The sequence below is a fragment of the Uranotaenia lowii genome, chromosome 2, assembly GCF_029784155.1.
Source record: "Uranotaenia lowii strain MFRU-FL chromosome 2, ASM2978415v1, whole genome shotgun sequence".
In the NCBI taxonomy this organism is placed as follows: domain Eukaryota; kingdom Metazoa; phylum Arthropoda; class Insecta; order Diptera; family Culicidae; genus Uranotaenia; species Uranotaenia lowii.
Genome location: NC_073692.1, coordinates 370,780,394 through 370,800,488, shown reverse-complemented (window position 1 = coordinate 370,800,488; position 20,095 = coordinate 370,780,394). Strand labels below are relative to the sequence as shown.

The window sequence follows — 20,095 nt, the reverse complement described above, 5'->3', positions numbered from 1 at the left end:
TCATTTTTGTCATTTTTGTCATTTTTGTCATTTTTGTCATTTTTGTCATTTTTGTCATTTTTGTCATTTTTGTCATTTTTGTCATTTTTGTCATTTTTGTCATTTTTGTCATTTTTGTCATTTTTGTCATTTTTGTCATTTTTGTCATTTTTGTCATTTTTGTCATTTTTGTCATTTTTGTCATTTTTGTCATTTTTGTCATTTTTGTCATTTTTGTCATTTTTGTCATTTTTGTCATTTTTGTCATTTTTGTCATTTTTGTCATTTTTGTCATTTTTGTATTTTTTGTAATTTTTGTAATTTTTGTCATTTTTGTAATTTTTGTAATTTTTGTAATTTTTGTAATTTTTATAATTTTGTAATTTTTGTAATTTTTGTAATTTTTGTAATTTTTGTCATTTTTGTAATTTTTGTAATTTTTGTAATTTTTGTAATTTTTGTTATTTTTGTAATTTTTGTAATTTTTGTAATTTTTGTAATTTTTGTAATTTTTGTAATTTTTGTATTTTTTGTAATTTTTGTAATTTTTGTAATTTTTGCAATTTTTGTAATTTTTGTAATTTTTGTAATTTTTGTGATTTTTGTAATTTTTGTAATTTTTGTAATTTTTGTAATTTTTGTAATTTTTGTAATTTTTGTAATTTTTGTAATTTTTGTAATTTTTGTAATTTTTTGTAATTTTTGTAATTTTTGTAATTTTGTAATTTTGTAATTTTTGTAATTTTTGTAATTTTTGTAATTTTTGTAATTTTTGTAATTTTTGTAATTTTTGTCATTTTTGTAATTTTTGTAATTTTTGTAATTTTTGTAATTTTTGTCATTTTTGTAATTTTTGTAATTTTTGTAATTTTTGTAATTTTTGTAATTTTTGTAATTTTTGTAATTTTTGTAATTTTTGTTATTTTTGTAATTTTTGTAATTTTTGTAATTTTTGTAATTTTTGTAATTTTGTAATTTTTGTAATTTTTGTAACTTTTGTAATTTTTGAATTTTTTGTAATTTTGTAATTTTTGTAATTTTTGTAATTTTTGTAATTTTTGTAATTTTTGTAATTTTTGTAATTTTTGTAATTTTTGTAATTTTTGTAATTTTTGTAAATTTTGTAAATTTTGTAATTTTTGTAATTTTTGTAATTTTTGTAATTTTTGTAATTTTTGTAATTTTTGTAATTTTTGTAATTTTTGTAATTTTTGTAATTTTTGTAATTTTTGTCATTTTTGTCATTTCTGTCATTCTTGTCATTTTTGTCATTTTTGTCATTTTTGTCATTTTTGTCATTTTTGTCATTTTTGTCATTTTTGTCATTTTTGTCATTTTTGTCATTTTTGTCATTTTTGTCATTTTTGTCATTTTTGTCATTTTTGTCATTTTTGTCATTTTTGTTATTTTTGTCATTTTTGTCATTTTTGTCATTTTTGTCATTTTTGTCATTTTTGTCATTTTTGTCATTTTTGTCATTTTTGTCATTTTTGTCATTTTTGTCATTTTTGTCATTTTTGTCATTTTTGTCATTTTTGTCATTTTTGTCATTTTTGTCATTTTTGTCATTTTTGTCATTTTTGTCATTTTTGTCATTTTTGTCATTTTTGTCATTTTTGTCATTTTTTGTCATTTTTGTCATTTTTGTCATTTTTGTCATTTTTGTCATTTTTGTCATTTTTGTCATTTTTGTCATTTTTGTCATTTTTGTCATTTTTGTCATTTTTGTCATTTTTGTCATTTTTGTCATTTTTGTCATTTTTGTCATTTTTGTCATTTTTGTCATTTTTGTCATTTTTGTCATTTTTGTCATTTTTGTCATTTTTGTCATTTTTGTCATTTTTGTCATTTTTGTCATTTTTGTCATTTTTGTCATTTTTGTCATTTTTGTCATTTTTGTCATTTTTGTCATTTTTGTCATTTTTGTCATTTTTGTCGCTTTTTCATTTTTGTCATTTTTGTAATTTTTGTCATTTTTGTAATTTTTGTCATTTTTGTCATTCTTGTCATTTTTGTCATTTTTGTCATATTTGTCATTGTTGTCATTGTTGTCATTGTTGTCATTTTTGTCATTTTTGTCATTTTTGTCATTTTTGTCATTTTTGTCATTTTTGTCATTTTTGTCATTTTTGTCATTTTTGTCATTTTTGTCATTTTTGTCATTTTTGTCATTTTTGTCATTTTTGTCATTTTTGTCATTTTTGTCATTTTTGTAATTTTTGTCATTTTTGTAATTTTTGTCATTTTTGTCATTTTTGTCATTTTTGTCATTTTTGTCATTTTTGTCATTTTTGTCATTTTTGTCATTTTTGTCATTTTTGTCATTTTTGTCATTTTTGTCATTTTTGTCATTTTTGTCATTTTTGTCATTTTTGTAATTTTTGTAATTTTTGTAATTTTTGTAATTTTTGTAATTTTTGTCATTTTTGTCATTTTTGTCATTTTTGTCATTTTTGTCATTTTTGTCATTTTTGTCATTTTTGTCATTTTTGTCATTTTTGTCATTTTTGTCATTTTTGTCATTTTTGTCATTTTTGTCATTTTTGTCATTTTTGTCATTTTTGTCATTTTTGTCATTTTTGTCATTTTTGTCATTTTTGTCATTTTTGTCATTTTTGTCATTTTTGTCATTTTTGTCATTTTTGTCATTTTTGTCATTTTTGTCATTTTTGTCATTTTTGTCATTTTTGTCATTTTTGTCATTTTTGTCATTTTTGTCATTTTTGTCATTTTTGTCATTTTTGTCATTTTTGTCATTTTTGTCATTTTTGTCATTTTTGTCATTTTTGTCATTTTTGTCATTTTTGTCATTTTTGTCATTTTTGTCATTTTTGTCATTTTTGTCATTTTTGTCATTTTTGTCATTTTTGTCATTTTTGTCATTTTTGTCATTTTTGTCATTTTTGTCATTTTTGTCATTTTTGTCATTTTTGTCATTTTTGTCATTTTTGTCATTTTTGTCATTTTTGTCATTTTTGTCATTTTTGTCATTTTTGTCATTTTTGTCATTTTTGTCATTTTTGTCATTTTTGTCATTTTTTGTCATTTTTGTCATTTTTGTCATTTTTGTCATTTTTGTCATTTTTGTCATTTTTGTCATTTTTGTCATTTTTGTCATTTTTGTCATTTTTGTCATTTTTGTCATTTTTGTCATTTTTGTCATTTTTGTCATTTTTTGTCATTTTTGTCATTTTTGTCATTTTTGTCATTTTTGTCATTTTTGTCATTTTTGTCATTTTTGTCATTTTTGTCATTTTTGTCATTTTTGTCATTTTTGTCATTTTTGTCATTTTTGTCATTTTTGTCATTTTTTTCATTTTTGTCATTTTTGTTTTTTTTTGTCATTTTTGTTTTTTTTTTGTCATTTTTGTCATTTTTGTCATTTTTGTCGTTTTGTCTCTTTTGTCATTTTTGTCATTTTTGTCATTTTTGTCATTTTTGTCATTTTTGTCATTTTTGTCATTTTTGTCATTTTTGTCATTTTTGTCATTTTTGTCATTTTTGTCATTTTGTCATTTTTGTCATTTTTGTCATTTTTGTCATTTTTGTCATTTTTGTCATTTTTGTCATTTTTGTCATTTTTGTCATTTTTGTCATTTTTGTCATTTTTGTCATTTTTGTCATTTTTGTCATTTTTGTCATTTTTGTCATTTTTGTCATTTTTGTCATTTTTGTCATTTTTGTCATTTTTGTCATTTTTGTCATTTTTGTCATTTTTGTCATTTTTGTCATTTTTGTCATTTTTGTCATTTTTGTCATTTTTGTCATTTTTGTCATTTTTGTCATTTTTGTCATTTTTGTCATTTTTGTCATTTTTGTCATTTTTGTCATTTTTGTCATTTTTGTCATTTTTGTCATTTTTGTCATTTTTGTCATTTTTGTAATTTTTGTAATTTTTGTCATTTTTGTCATTTTTGTCATTTTTGTCATTTTTGTCATTTTTGTCATTTTTGTCATTTTTGTCATTTTTGTCATTTTTGTCATTTTTGTCATTTTTGTCATTTTTGTCATTTTTGTCATTTTTGTCATTTTTGTCATTTTTGTCATTTTTGTCATTTTTGTCATTTTTGTCATTTTTGTCATTTTTGTCATTTTTGTCATTTTTGTCATTTTTGTCATTTTTGTCATTTTTGTCATTTTTGTCATTTTTGTCATTTTTGTCATTTTTGTCATTTTTGTCATTTTTGTCATTTTTGTCATTTTTGTCATTTTTGTCATTTTTGTCATTTTTGTCATTTTTGTCATTTTTGTCATTTTTGTCATTTTTGTCATTTTTGTCATTTTTGTCATTTTTGTCATTTTTGTCATTTTTGTCATTTTTGTCATTTTTGTCATTTTTGTCATTTTTGTCATTTTTGTCATTTTTGTCATTTTTGTCATTTTTGCCATTTTTGTCATTTTTGTCATTTTTGTCATTTTTGTCATTTTTGTCATTTTTGTCATTTTTGTCACTTTCGTCATTTTTGTCATTTTTTTCATTTTTGTCATTTTTGTTTTTTTTTGTCATTTTTTGTTTTTTTTTTTGTCATTTTTGTCATTTTTGTCATTTTTGTCATTTTTGTCGTTTTGTCTCTTTTGTCATTTTTGTCATTTTTGTCATTTTTGTCATTTTTGTCATTTTTGTCATTTTTGTCATTTTTGTCATTTTTGTCATTTTTGTCATTTTTGTCATTTTGTCATTTTTGTCATTTTTGTCATTTTTGTCATTTTTGTCATTTTTGTCATTTTTGTCATTTTTGTCATTTTTGTCATTTTTGTCATTTTTGTCATTTTTGTCATTTTTGTCATTTTTGTCATTTTTGTCATTTTTGTCATTTTTGTCATTTTTGTCATTTTTGTCATTTTTGTCATTTTTGTCATTTTTGTCATTTTTGTCATTTTTGTCATCTTTGTCATTTTTGTCATTTTTGTCATTTTTGTCATTTTTGTCATTTTTGTCATTTTTGTCATTTTTGTCATTTTTGTCATTTTTGTCATTTTTGTCATTTTTGTCATTTTTGTCATTTTTGTCATTTTTGTCATTTTTGTCATTTTTGTCATTTTTGTCATTTTTGTCATTTTTGTCATTTTTGTCATTTTTGTCATTTTTGTCATTTTTGTCATTTTTGTCATTTTTGTCATTTTTGTCATTTTTGTAATTTTTGTAATTTTTGTCATTTTTGTCATTTTTGTCATTTTTGTCATTTTTGTCATTTTTGTCATTTTTGTCATTTTTGTCATTTTTGTCATTTTTGTCATTTTTGTCATTTTTGTCATTTTTGTCATTTTTGTCATTTTTGTCATTTTTGTCATTTTTGTCATTTTTGTCATTTTTGTCATTTTTGTCATTTTTGTCATTTTTGTCATTTTTGTCATTTTTGTCATTTTTGTCATTTTTGTCATTTTTGTCATTTTTGTCATTTTTGTCATTTTTGTCATTTTTGTCATTTTTGTCATTTTTGTCATTTTTGTCATTTTTGTCATTTTTGTCATTTTTGTAATTTTTGTCATTTTTTTCATTTTTGCCATTTTTGTGTTTTGTTTTGTGGTAATTTTTTTTAATAATTTTTGTTATTTTGATAGTAGTAGGCGATGATTGATTGACATCGCACGTGTTTTTTTCGTGGTCCGAAATATTTTGCCAATTTTTTGTGTTTCATATAATTGGAGCCTTGAGAAATTGATAGAAGTTATACAGGTGACCGGATTTCACTGGGAGGATGGTCACCGGAAATAGTGCTTGAATTATGAAGAAAGAGGTTCCAAGAGTATTTCAAATTTTGACTAATTTCTTAGTCAAAAAGAGGTTCCAAGAGTATTTCAAATTTTGACTAATTTCTTACTAAAAACAATATTATTTTTAAATAATGCGAGTTTATGATATTTGTAGGAGATTCCTCAATCCACCGCTAAAGTTCTTGCGGTTTTGCTTTCATGGTTGTCTTCCTGCGGATTCAGTTTCTTCTGTTTGTCGAGACCCGTCACAAGTTAAATTGTAGTAAAACGGTCATTTTCGCAAAAGAGATGCGGTCAACCACCAGCAGACACGCTTCATCCCAGCCAGTCTGGACATTCGTCGGCTGTCAATGGTTGCCACCAACGAGGCCTCTTGAGGCCAGTTTTGCTTTTTTCCAAAAGGTCCTTATTGCAAAATTGACGCCGTAGTGAAGGGCAAAATACTGACCATTAATCGGACGCGACATTGCGAAATCTACAGCCAGATTTTATTGCTGACGCCAAGTAATAAAACGTGTGGACCTCCGCGTAACATTATAACAAGACCACAAACGTTCGGTCCCAATCAATTGGCAGTGATTGACAAATCATATGACAGAAGAGCAGGAAATTCGATATCGTTAGCCGGCAACGTGTGTCTGTCCTCGACTTGGCACACGAGTCCTCGAGGGTGATGATGCCGATGGATGCTGCTGGACTGGTAAGAGCAAAGGAACGAACGACATCATAATCATCGGAGATTTCTTCGAACGCCATTTGTGAACGTCAGTTTTTTTTAATCGAAAAATTTAGAACACTGCAAAAAAATTTATTGTTGGTTAAAATTGTAAATTTTACTCAACAATTCTATAACTAGGTGTCACTGTTTATGCTAATAGCAAACAATTCAAACAACTCAGGCAAGATGTAAAAAAAATCAGGATTCAGATTTCAAATTTCGATTTTAGATAAAGATATCAGATTTCAGAATTGCGATTATTTTATCGGATTTGATAAACGCAGTCGTCAAGCCTAATCGAAAATCTTCAGATTTATTCCTTAAGATTAAGATTGCAGAGTTATAAGTTTTGTTGTCTTAGTTCACTAATTTTTGTTAAAATTTCTAAAATTAATTTTAAGGTTGTTTTTAATTTCCTTTTGCATCAAGAACCTTAAAATTATATTGCCTAAATCTTCTCATGCGAAAAAAAAAAACAAAAGTTCTACCTTGTCCTACCGCAATAATCACAAATAGCGAGTCACGCTTTATTGTTCGATCGAATACCTTGTAACGATTCGGGTTGCCCTCGTGCCTCGCGACCATGTGATCGGGACTGGGTGCTCCAGTTCCGATTGATCCCGAACCGCCAATTTGTTCGGTCAATCGGTCCACCGAAATGCGCAAAAAATCGTGACCCACCTTCCTCGATTGTGTCTTTTGAGCTAAGCCGAACTGGGATCAGATAGAGCTGGATGGCGCCCAAGGTCAACCCAGGCCGAGGTCAACGATGATCGCGGAACAGGTTGATCCTCAACCACCATGGAAAAAAAAACAAACAATAGCATGTAGGGCAATTCTAAATGCATGTTTGCATTTCTGACGATCCGGGAAAACCGCAGGCACCGCATCGAAGCCATTCGGGAGGCCTTTCGGCTAAAAAACAATGAGCCTGTGAAGTTTCGCGACTCCAGCAACGCGTCACTGGACCTGTTGCCTGATGCCGCCAGCTACTTATGAATCGTCGATGGTCACGTTTTACTTTTTGCTCCCTTTGTTCATCCCTCTTTTTTCTTTGCTGGATGAAAATTAAACATTTGGGACTTTTAAATTAATAAACTTATCTAGATAATGGCGCTTTGTTGTATTGTTCTGTGGAGAAAACATGCTAAACATAGCTACAAATTTCTGAAATTGTCTCGTTTTCGTAGATCGTTGTGATCAGTAACAAAACTAGCATAAAAAAGTTGAAAAACTACAAAATTAACTCAGATAAAATTGATATCGAAATAAGTACAAATGAATATGACAAAAATGACAAAGATGACAAAAACGACAAAAATGACAAAAATGACAAAAATGACAAAAATGACAAAAATGACAAAAATGACAAAAATGACAAAAATGACAAAAATGACAAAAATGACAAAAATGACAAAAATGACAAAAATGACAAAAATGACAAAAATGACAAAAATGACAAAAATGACAAAAATGACAAAAATGACAAAAATGACAAAAATGACAAAAATGACAAAAATGACAAAAATGACAAAAATGACAAAAATGACAAAAATGACAAAAATGACAAAAATGACAAAAATGACAAAAATGACAAAAATGACAAAAATGACAAAAATGACAAAAATGACAAAAATGATAAAAATGACAAAAATGACAAAAATGACAAAAAGGACAAAAATGACAAAAATGACAAAAATGACAAAAATGACAAAAATGACAAAAATGACAAAAATGACAAAAATGACAAAAATGACAAAAATGACAAAAATGACAAAAATGACAAAAATGACAAAAATGACAAAAATGACAAAAATGACATAAATGACAAAAATGACAAAAATGGCAAAAATGACAAAAATGACAAAAATGACAAAAATGACAAAAATGACAAAAATGACAAAAATGACAAAAATGACAAAAATGACAAAAATGACAAAAATGACAAAAATGACAAAAATGACAAAAATGACAAAAATGACAAAAATGACAAAAATGACAAAATGACAAAAATGACAAAAATGACAAAAATGACAAAAATGACAAAAATTACAAAAATTACAAAAATTACAAAAATTACAAAAAAACAAAACAAAAATGACAAAAATGACAAAAATAACAAAAAATTACAAAAATTACAATAATTACAAAAATTACAAAAATTTCCAAAAATTACAAAAATTACAAAAATTACAAAAATTACAAAAATTACAAAAATTACAAAAATTACAAAAATTACAAAAATTACAAAAATTACAAAAATTACAAAAATTACAAAAATTACAAAAATTACAAAAATTACAAAAATTACAAAAATTACAAAAATTACAAAAATTACAAAAATTACAAAAATTACAAAAATGACAAAAATTACAAAAATTACAAAAATTACAAAAATTACAAAAATTACAAAAATTACAAAAATTACAAAAATTACAAAAATTACAAAAATTACAAAAATTACAAAAATAACAAAAATTACAAAAATTACAAAAATTACAAAAATTACAAAAATGACAAAAATTACAAAAATTACAAAAGTTACAAAAATTACAAAAATTACAAAAATGACAAAAATTACAAAAATTACACAAATTACAAAAATTACAAAAATTACAAAAATGACAAAAATTACAAAAATTACAAAAATTACAAAAATTACAAAAATTACAAAAATTACAAAAATTACAAAAAAACAAAACAAAAATGACAAAAATGACAAAAATAACAAAAAATTACAAAAATTACAATAATTACAAAAATTACAAAAAACAAAACAAAAATGACAAAAATGACAAAAATAACAAAAAATTACAAAAATTACAATAATTACAAAAATTACAAAAATTTCCAAAAATTACAAAAATTACAAAAATTACAAAAATTACAAAAATTACAAAAATTACAAAAATTACAAAAATTACAAAAATTACAAAAATTACAAAAATTACAAAAATTACAAAAATTACAAAAATTACAAAAATTACAAAAATTACAAAAATTACAAAAATTACAAAAATTACAAAAAATACAAAAATTACAAAAATTACAAAAATTACAAAAATTACAAAAATTACAAAAATTACAAAAATTACAAAAATTACAAAAATGACAAAAATTACAAAAATTACAAAAATTACAAAAATTACAAAAATTACAAAAATTACAAAAATTACAAAAATTACAAAAATTACAAAAATTACAAAAATTACAAAAATTACAAAAATTACAAAAATTACAAAAATTACAAAAATTACAAAAATTACAAAAATTACAAAAATTACAAAAATTACAAAAATTACAAAAATTACAAAAATTACAAAAATTACAAAAATTACAAAAATTACAAAAATTACAAAAATTACAAAAATTACAAAAATTACAAAAATTACAAAAATTACAAAAATTACAAAAATTACAAAAATTACAAAAATTACAAAAATTACAAAAATTACAAAAATTACAAAAATTACAAAAATTACAAAAATTACAAAAATTACAAAAATTACAAAAATTACAAAAATTACAAAAATTACAAAAATTACAAAAATTACAAAAATTACAAAAATTACAAAAATTACAAAAATTACAAAAATTACAAAAATTACAAAAATTACAAAAATTACAAAAATTACAAAAATTACAAAAATTACAAAAATTACAAAAATGACAAAAATGACAAAAATTACAAAAATTACAAAAATTACAAAAATTACAAAAATTACAAAAATTACAAAAATTACAAAAATTACAAAAATTACAAAAATTACAAAAATTACAAAAATTACAAAAATGACAAAAATTACAAAATTCACAGAGATGAGCTTGAGCTTGAGCTTGCTATTAACTAGGGTCCTGGCCAATTTTTAGAAACTTAACTTTAAATATGAACCAATAACGATGCCGGCTAAGTCCATGTAGTCGACAGGGGGAAACGAAGTGCAGAACATGTGATGAATTGTTTTGAGTACCCCGGCTGTACGCCATCCCTTCACAAATCTCACGCTGAGTGTTTGGGTATAAATAAGGGTTATGTGGCATGGAATATCACCTTGGCAAGAGATTGACCACTTCTAACCAAAACTCCTAAGCTCCTGAACTTCATAAGTTTCCTCAATATAAGAAACCAATTCTTTGAGTCCTGCTTTCAGAACTTTGTACAATGTAAATTTTTATCTCTTACAAAACTTTGCAGGATCTAAAAGCCCAGATATACTTATTATGATTAAATAATTATGATTTAATTAATCATTATTAATATCATCCGCATAAGATTTCGTTTCCATTATCAGCCCTAGGAGTGTCAATTTGACACTACAAGCTCAACTCGTTATGACTTTTAAGCGTGTTCAACCGATCTAAACAAAACTTATATCAACAGAAAACATGTCATAAAGCTTGTAAAAATTTCATAAACAATTTACGATACTTATCTGATTGTTGAGTCTGAAGTTTTTCTGGAACTGAATCCGATCCCCGTTGTGCTGCTGGGAATTCCGGTCGTTGGTGACGTTGTTCCTATTTTGATTTTGGAATTCACTCTTCAGTTGTCAAAATGCCGTCCAAGGAAGAAGAGCAGCTTATCAAAATTTTGCTCGCGCATCGCAAAAATCCGAGCTACTCGCACGCATGGCTGGCAAAATCGCTAAAAGTTGCCAAATCAACCGTTATAAATGTAATTAAAGTGTTTGGGGAACGTTTGTCGACAGCCAGGAAGTCTGAATCGGGGGGAAATCGAAAACCGGAAGCCGCTAGGAAGACAAAGAGAGTTGCCGGTAGTTTCAAGCGAAACCCTAACCTCTCTCTCCGGGATGCCGCAAATAAGCTGGGTGTATCGTCTACAACCGTGCATCGAGATAAAAAACGAGCCGGACTATCGACTTACAAGAAGGTAGTGACTCCAAATCGCGATGATAAACAAAATACGACGGCCAAAGCGCGATCCCAGAGGCTGAACACGACGATGCTGACGAAGTTTGACTGCGTGGTAATGGACGACGAAACCAACGTCAAAACCGACTACAAGCAGCTTCCGGGACAGGAGTTTTATACGGCAAAAGGAAGGGGAAAGGTAGCAGCACAATGAAGCACATGAAACTGTCAAAGTTCGCGGAGAAATATCTGGTTTGGCTAGCCATCTGTACCTGTGGCTTGAAAAGCAGCATTTTCATAGCTTCCAGGACTGTCAACCAAGAAATTTACGTGAAAGAGTGTTTGAATTAACGTCTGCTGTCTTTCCTGAAGAAACACGGTTGTTCCGAACCCTCCCAACACGCCAGAGCTCCGCCCAATTGAGAAATACTGGGCTATTGTCAAGCGGAACCTAAAGAAAACCAAAATAACTGCTATGGATGAGCAAGAAGGTGGCGAAGAAGGTGGACAAGGTGGCTGTACAAAATCTGATGGCAGGGGTTAAGCGTAAGGCCCGGCAATTCGGATTTGAAAAAGCGGAAGCCTAACTGAATATTTTTCCCGAATTTTATACTAATTAAACTTGAAAAAGAAATTTAATTTGATTTATTAAATAAACGATTTCACCGATTTACACGCGTTTTCCCTTGACCAAATTTTGACCGTAACACCCTTTATTGAGGGGTACATTTTGAGATCGTCTGCATAGAAAACTAATTAGGAATCGATAAGTTCACAAAGGTCGTTCATGTAGAGATTGAACAACAGTGGACCCAGATGGCTGCCTTGAGGAACACCGTATGGAACCATTATGTTTCGGGATTAAATGCGACCTTGTCTGACATAAGCAGTGCTGCCTTGAAGACATGATTCAAGCCATTTTATCAGACAAGTTGAGAATCCCATTTTGTCCAATTTATCGATCAGGGGCTCGTGGGGTAGCCGATCAGAAACCTTGGAGAAATCCACGTAGATTTCATCCACTTGGGTCTTAAACCATAGAACTGCTAAAGAAGAGGACATAAACCATCGGGTTTGACAACGTTTTTTTTTTCTAAAACCGTGCTTTTATTTATTAATGATATAAGATAAAACTGTGCTCACTGCGTTAAAGACCAACAGCTCGAAAACCTTTGCAAAGCAATTCAATACAGAAGTTCCAAATAAACTTCCCAGATTTGTAGACAGGTGTTATTGTAGTAGTTTTCGAGGCTTTTGGGAAGATCTCAATTTATTCAATTCAATGCGCTTACTTCCGGTGTAGAAGGCTTTTTTGTTTTTTTTATTTAATGTCTCGAACGATGTTTCATCGTCAACAACAACATCGTTCTGAAAGTTATTCAAAAATTCAATTAAGTAGCCTTCAACAAATCAGAACATTACATGATCGTAAATTGTCCAAGCATCATTTCGCAATCGTCTATCGCCAAGTTGAATGTGAGCTTATCATTAGTTAGTTAGGTACTACAAGAGGAAGAAAAAAAAAGTTGGTACAGAGATTAGCTCCGTGAGAACACCCTGAATTCAATAACGAAGCTCAGCTGATCTTTTCGCTGCTTGCGCAGCCATTGGAAATAATCTCGGAGTGTTCCGTCCAGCAATCGTCGCTCGTTCGCACAAGTCGCAGGTTAGTCACCTAAAAAAGATGCAATAAAATTGTTTACATTTAATTGCGTTTCATAGTTTCGATTTGGCAGACTTTGCGTTGATTTTTTCTCGGAAAGTCTCTCCGGTGTGCCGGAATCGCGTTCGTTAGTCACCCTCCCGGGCAGGATTCCGGATTTCAACCGGTGTGAGTCGAGTCAACGATCTGGATCCGGCACTTGACAGCCGTTTAACAATATTGTTAAAGCCCGAAGCTGAATGACGTGAGTGATCGATGTCGACGCATTGTTATCGGAGATCATCGATCATCTGGCTACCCCTTGGAGATGTGCACGCCTAGAGCGCCCTAGGCGTATCTGCTCAGCCGGTCACGCGTCGGAATTAACACGATATCGGTATAGTTAACTAAGCCGCTTCGAGTGTCTCGGAGTGAAAAATTCCTGGAAGATTTCACGGATCAGATACATGGTGCGAGCGATAGTTTTTTTTCGTTATTTATTTGTGCTGTTTCATGAAATCGGACCATTTTCCCACGGCTCCTATAAAATTTTTCCACCGAAGCAAGCCATGCCAGGGATGACGGGTCAGTAGAACACTGTTTTGCTAATTATCAATTAGCGGCAATCGAACTGACACCGGGTTAGCAGTTCCGGAGGGCATTTAAAGGGACCGGTGCCGGGGTCATCGGGTATCAGTAACGCTTTGCTGGTCGATCGATTCGTAGTGCTTAACTCGTAGCCAGGATTTTGTGATTTTTTCTCCGGAAAGAAAACCTACACTTGCAGTGGAAAAAGATCCAGAAAAAGTGTTTTTTTCCAAAATAAATTGAGGTGAAAGATCGGGAAAAATGTATTCAAAACAGGGAATGGTGATTTGTTGTGCCCTTTTGATGGTGATGATTGGGTTCGGTGCCGTCCAAGGAGCGGCTGTTAGAGACCGACGGCAGCTTAACACCCTGCTGAACTTGAGTGGAGAATCGAACGCGAGGATCGAGAATGGTAAGTGACCCTCCAAAAAATAGATTCTCTTATTCAAAAATTTAAAAATCAATGCAACGGACTGCATTTCTTAATTAAAATTTTGATGCTATATCAAATAATTCATAATCAGAAATCAAGGATCAGGAAATGTTTAAAATCTGACTTAACTAAATTAATTTTGAATCTGAATTCTGAATTCCGAATCTGAATTCTGAATCTGAATTCTGAATCTGAATTCTAAATCTGAATTCTGAATCTGAATTCTGAATCTGAATTCTGAATCTGAATTCTGAATCTGAATTCTGAATCTGAATTCTGAATCTGAATTCTGAATCTGAATTCTGAATCTGAATTCTGAATCTGAATTCTGAATCTGAATTCTGAATCTGAATTCTGAATCTGAATTCTGAATCTGAATTCTGAATCTGAATTCTGAATCTGAATTCTGAATCTGAATTCTGAATCTGAATTCTGAATCTGAATTCTGAATCTGAATTCTGAATCTGAATTCTGAATCTGAATTCTGAATCTGAATTCTGAATCTGAATTCTGAATCTGAATTCTGAATCTGAATTCTGAATCTGAATTCTGAATCTGAATTCTGAATCTGAATTCTGAATCTGAATTCTGAATCTGAATTCTGAATCTGAATTCTGAATCTGAATTCTGAATCTGAATTCTGAATCTGAATTCTGAATCTGAATTCTGAATCTGAATTCTGAATCTGAATTCTGAATCTGAATTCTGAATCTGAATTCTGAATCTGAATTCTGAATCTGAATTCTGAATCTGAATTCTGAATCTGAATTCTGAATCTGAATTCTGAATCTGAATTCTGAATCTGAATTCTGAATCTGAATTCTGAATCTGAATTCTGAATCTGAATTCTGAATCTGAATTCTGAATCTGAATTCTGAATCTGAATTCTGAATCTGAATTCTGAATCTGAATTCTGAATTCTGAATTCTGAATCTGAATTTTGAATCTGAATTCTGAATCTGAATTCTGAATCTGAATTCTGAATCTGAATTCTGAATCTGAATTCTGAATCTGAATTCTGAATCTGAATTCTGAATTCTGAATCTGAATTCTGAATCTGAATCTGAATTCTGAATTCTGAATCTGAATCTGAATTCTGAATTCTGAATTCTGAATTCTGAATCTGAATTCTGAATCTGAATTCTGAATCTGAATTCTGAATCTGAATTCTGAATCTGAATTCTGAATCTGAATTCTGAATCTGAATTCTGAATCTAAATTCTGAATCTGAATTCTGAATCTGAATTCTGAATCTGAATTCTGAATCTGAATTCTGAATCTGAATTCTGAATCTGAATTCTGAATCTGAATTCTGAATCTGAATTCTGAATCTGAATTCTGAATCTGAATTCTGAATCTGAATTCTGAATCTGAATTCTGAATCTGAATTCTGAATCTGAATTCTGAATCCGAATTCTGAATCTGAATTCTGAATCTGAATTCTGAATCTGAATTCTGAATCTGAATTCTGAATCTGAATTCTGAATCTGAATTCTGAATCTGAATTCTGAATCTGAATTCTGAATCTGAATTCTGAATCTGAATTCTGAATCTGAATTCTGAATCTGAATTCTGAATCTGAATTCTGAATCTGAATTCTGAATCTGAATTCTGAATCTGAATTCTGAATCTGAATTCTGAATTCTGAATCTGAATTCTGAATCTGAATTCTGAATCTGAATTCTGAATCTGAATTCTGAATCTGAATTCTGAATCTGAATTCTGAATCTGAATTCTGAATCTGAATTCTGAATCTGAATTCTGAATCTGAATTCTGAATCTGAATTCTGAATCTGAATTCTGAATCTGAATTCTGAATCTGAATTCTGAATCTGAATTCTGAATCTGAATTCTGAATCTGAATTCTGAATCTGAATTCTGAATCTGAATTCTGAATCTGAATTCTGAATCTGAACTCTGAATCTGAATTCTGAATCTGAATTCTGAATCTGAATTCTGAATCTGAATTCTGAATCTGAATTCTGAATCTGAATTCTGAATCTGAATTCTGAATCTGAATTCTGAATCTGAATTCTGAATCTGAATTCTGAATTCTGAATCTGAATTCTGAATCTGAATTCTGAATCTGAATTCTGAATCTGAATTCTGAATCTGAATTCTGAATCTGAATTCTGAATCTGAATTCTGAATCTGAATTCTGAATCTGAATTCTGAATCTGAATTCTGAATTCTGAATCTGAATCTGAATTCTGAATCTGAATTCTGAATTCTGAATCTGAATTCTGAATCTGAATTCTGAATCTGAATTCTGAATCTGAATTCTGAATCTGAATTCTGAATCTGAATTCTGAATCTGAATTCTGAATCTGAATTCTGAATCTGAATTCTGAATCTGAATTCTGAATTCTGAATCTGAATTCTGAATCTGAATTCTGAATCTGAATTCTGAATCTGAATTCTGAATCTGAATTCTGAATCTGAATTCTGAATCTGAATTCTGAATCTGAATTCTGAATCTGAATTCTGAATCTGAATTCTGAATCTGAATTCTGAATCTGAATTCTGAATTCTGAATCTGAACTCTGAATCTGAATTCTGAATCTGAATTCTGAATTCTGAATCTGAATTCTGAATCTGAATTCTGAATTCTGAATCTGAATCTGAATTCTGAATTCTGAATTCTGAATCTGAATTCTGAATCTGAATTCTGAATCTGAATTCTGAATCTGAATTCTGAATCTGAATTCTGAATCTGAATTCTGAATCTGAATTCTGAATCTGAATTCTGAATCTGAATTCTGAATCTGAATTCTGAATCTGAATTCTGAATCTGAATTCTGAATCTGAATTCTGAATCTGAATTCTGAATCTGAATTCTGAATCTGAATTCTGAATCTGAATTCTGAATCTGAATTCTGAATCTGAATTCTGAATCTGAATTCTGAATCTGAATTCTGAATTCTGAATCTGAACTCTGAATCTGAATTCTGAATCTGAATTCTGAATTCTGAATCTGAATTCTGAATCTGAATTCTGAATTCTGAATCTGAATCTGAATTCTGAATTCTGAATTCTGAATCTGAATTCTGAATCTGAATTCTGAATCTGAATTCTGAATCTGAATTCTGAATCTGAATTCTGAATCTGAATTCTGAATCTGAATTCTGAATCTGAATTCTGAATCTGAATTCTGAATCTGAATTCTGAATCTGAATTCTGAATCTGAATTCTAAATCTGAATTCTGAATCTGAATTCTGAATCCGAATTCTGAATCTGAATTCTGAATCTGAATTCTGAATCTGAATTCTGAATCTGAATTCTGAATCTGAATTCTGAATCTGAATTCTGAATCTGAATTCTGAATCTGAATTCTGAATCTGAATTCTGAATCTGAATTCTGAATCTGAATTCTGAATCTGAATTCTGAATCTGAATTCTGAATCTGAATTCTGAATCTGAATTCTGAATTCTGAATCTGAATTCTGAATCTGAATTCTGAATCTGAATTCTGAATCTGAATTCTGAATCTGAATTCTGAATCTGAATTCTGAATCTGAATTCTGAATCTGAATTCTGAATTCTGAATCTGAATTCTGAATCTGAATTCTGAATCTGAATTCTGAATCTGAATTCTGAATCTGAATTCTGAATCTGAATTCTGAATCTGAATTCTGAATCTGAATTCTGAATCTGAATTCTGAATTCTGAATCTGAATTCTGAATATGAATTCTGAATCTGAATTCTGAATCTGAATTCTGAATCTGAATTCTGAATTCTGAATCTGAATTCTGAATCTGAATTCTGAATCTGAATTCTGAATCTGAATTCTGAATCTGAATTCTGAATCTGAATTCTGAATCTGAATTCTGAATCTGAATTCTGAATCTGAATTCTGAATCTGAATTCTGAATCTGAATTCTGAATCTGAACTCTGAATCTGAATTCTGAATCTGAATTCTGAATCTGAATTCTGAATCTGAATTCTGAATTCTGAATCTGAATTCTGAATCTGAATTCTGAATCTGAATTCTGAATCTGAATTCTGAATCTGAATTCTGAATCTGAATTCTGAATCTGAATTCTGAATTCTGAATCTGAATTCTGAATCTGAATTCTGAATTCTGAATCTGAATTCTGAATCTGAATTCTGAATCTGAATTCTGAATCTGAATTCTGAATCTGAATTCTGAATCTGAATTCTGAATCTGAATTCTGAATCTGAATCTGAATTCTGAATCTGAATTCTGAATCTGAATTCTGAATCTGAATTCTGAATCTGAATTCTGAATCTGAATTCTGAATCTGAATTCTGAATCTGAATTCTGAATCTGAATTCTGAATCTGAATTCTGAATCTGAATTATGAATCTGAATTCTGAATCTGAATTCTGAATCTGAATTCTGAATCTGAATTCTGAATCTGAATTCTGAATCTGAATTCTGAATCTGAATTCTGAATCTGAATTCTGAATCTGAATTCTGAATCTGAATTCTGAATCTGAATTCTGAATCTGAATTCTGAATCTGAATTCTGAATCTGAATTCTGAATCTGAATTCTGAATCTGAATTCTGAATCTGAATTCTGAATCTGAATTCTGAATCTGAATTCTGAATCTGAATTCTGAATCTGAATTCTGAATCTGAATTCTGAATCTGAATTCTGAATCTGAATTCTGAATCTGAATTCTGAATCTGAATTCTGAATCTGAATTCTGAATCTGAATTCTGAATCTGAATTCTGAATCTGAATTCTGAATCTGAATTCTGAATCTGAATTCTGAATCTGAATTCTGAATCTGAATTCTGAATCTGAATTCTGAATCTGAATCTGAATTCTGAATCTGAATTCTGAATCTGAATTCTGAATCTGAATTCTGAATCTGAATTCTGAATCTGAATTCTGAATCTGAATTCTGAATCTGAATTCTGAATCTGAATTCTGAATCTGAATTCTGAATCTGAATTCTGAATCTGAATTCTGAATCTGAATTCTGAATCTGAATTCTGAATCTGAATTCTGAATCTGAATTCTGAATCTGAATTCTGAATCTGAATTCTGAATCTGAATTCTGAATCTGAATTCTGAATCTGAATTCTGAATCTGAATTCTGAATCTGAATTCTGAATCTGAATTCTGAATCTGAATTCTGAATCTGAATTCTGAATCTGAATTCTGAATCTGAATTCTGAATCTGAATTCTGAATCTGAATTCTGAATCTGAATTCTGAATCCGAATTCTGAATCTGAATTCTGAATCTGAATTCTGAATCTGAATTCTGAATCTGAATTCTGAATCTGAATTCTGAATTCTGAATCTGAATTCTGAATCTGAATTCTGAATCTGAATTCTGAATCTGAATTCTGAATCTGAATTCTGAATCTGAATTCTGAATCTGAATTCTGAATCTGAATTCTGAATCTGAATTCTGAATCTGAATTCTGAATCTGAATTCTGAATCTGAATTCTGAATCTGAATTCTGAATCTGAATTCTGAATCTGAATTCTGAATCTGAATTCTGAATCTGAATTCTGAATCTGAATTCTGAATCTGAATTCTGAATCTGAATTCTGAATCTGAATTCTGAATCTGAATTCTGAATCTGAATTCTGAATCTGAATTCTGAATCTGAATTCTGAATCTGAATTCTGAATCTGAATTCTGAATCTGAATTCTGAATCTGAATTCTGAATCTGAATTCTGAATCTGAATTCTGAATCTGAATTCTGAATCTGAATTCTGAATCTGAATTCTGAATCTGAATTCTGAATCTGAATTCTGAATCCGAATTCTGAATCTGAATTCTGAATCTGAATTCTGAATCTGAATTCTGAATCTGAATTCTGAATCTGAATTCTGAATCTGAATTCTGAATCTGAATTCTGAATCTGAATTCTGAATCTGAATTCTGAATTCTGAATCTGAATTCTGAATCTGAATTCTGAATCTGAATTCTGAATCTGAATTCTGAATCTGAATTCTGAATCTGAATTCTGAATCTGAATTCTGAATCTGAATTCTGAATTCTGAATCTGAATTCTGAATCTGAATTCTGAATCTGAATTCTGAATCTGAATTCTGAATCTGAATTCTGAATCTGAATTCTGAATCTGAATTCTGAATCTGAATTCTGAATCTGAATTCTGAATCTGAATTCTGAATCTGAATTCTGAATCTGAATTCTG

The 20,095-nt window shown here is 28.9% G+C and overlaps 1 protein-coding gene across 1 annotated transcript in view; it reads left to right on the top strand.

Annotated features, from left to right (window-relative positions):
* Nucleotides 1–12,952: 12,952 nt before the first annotated feature.
* The window catches only part of LOC129747047 (uncharacterized), a 35,109-nt gene continuing 27,966 nt past the window's right edge, over nucleotides 12,953–20,095 (top strand). The window contains exon 1 of the mRNA XM_055741060.1: nucleotides 12,953–13,926. Coding sequence (XP_055597035.1) covers nucleotides 13,776–13,926 — 151 coding nt within the window. The 5' untranslated portion in view covers nucleotides 12,953–13,775. The remainder of the gene's footprint in view (nucleotides 13,927–20,095) is intronic.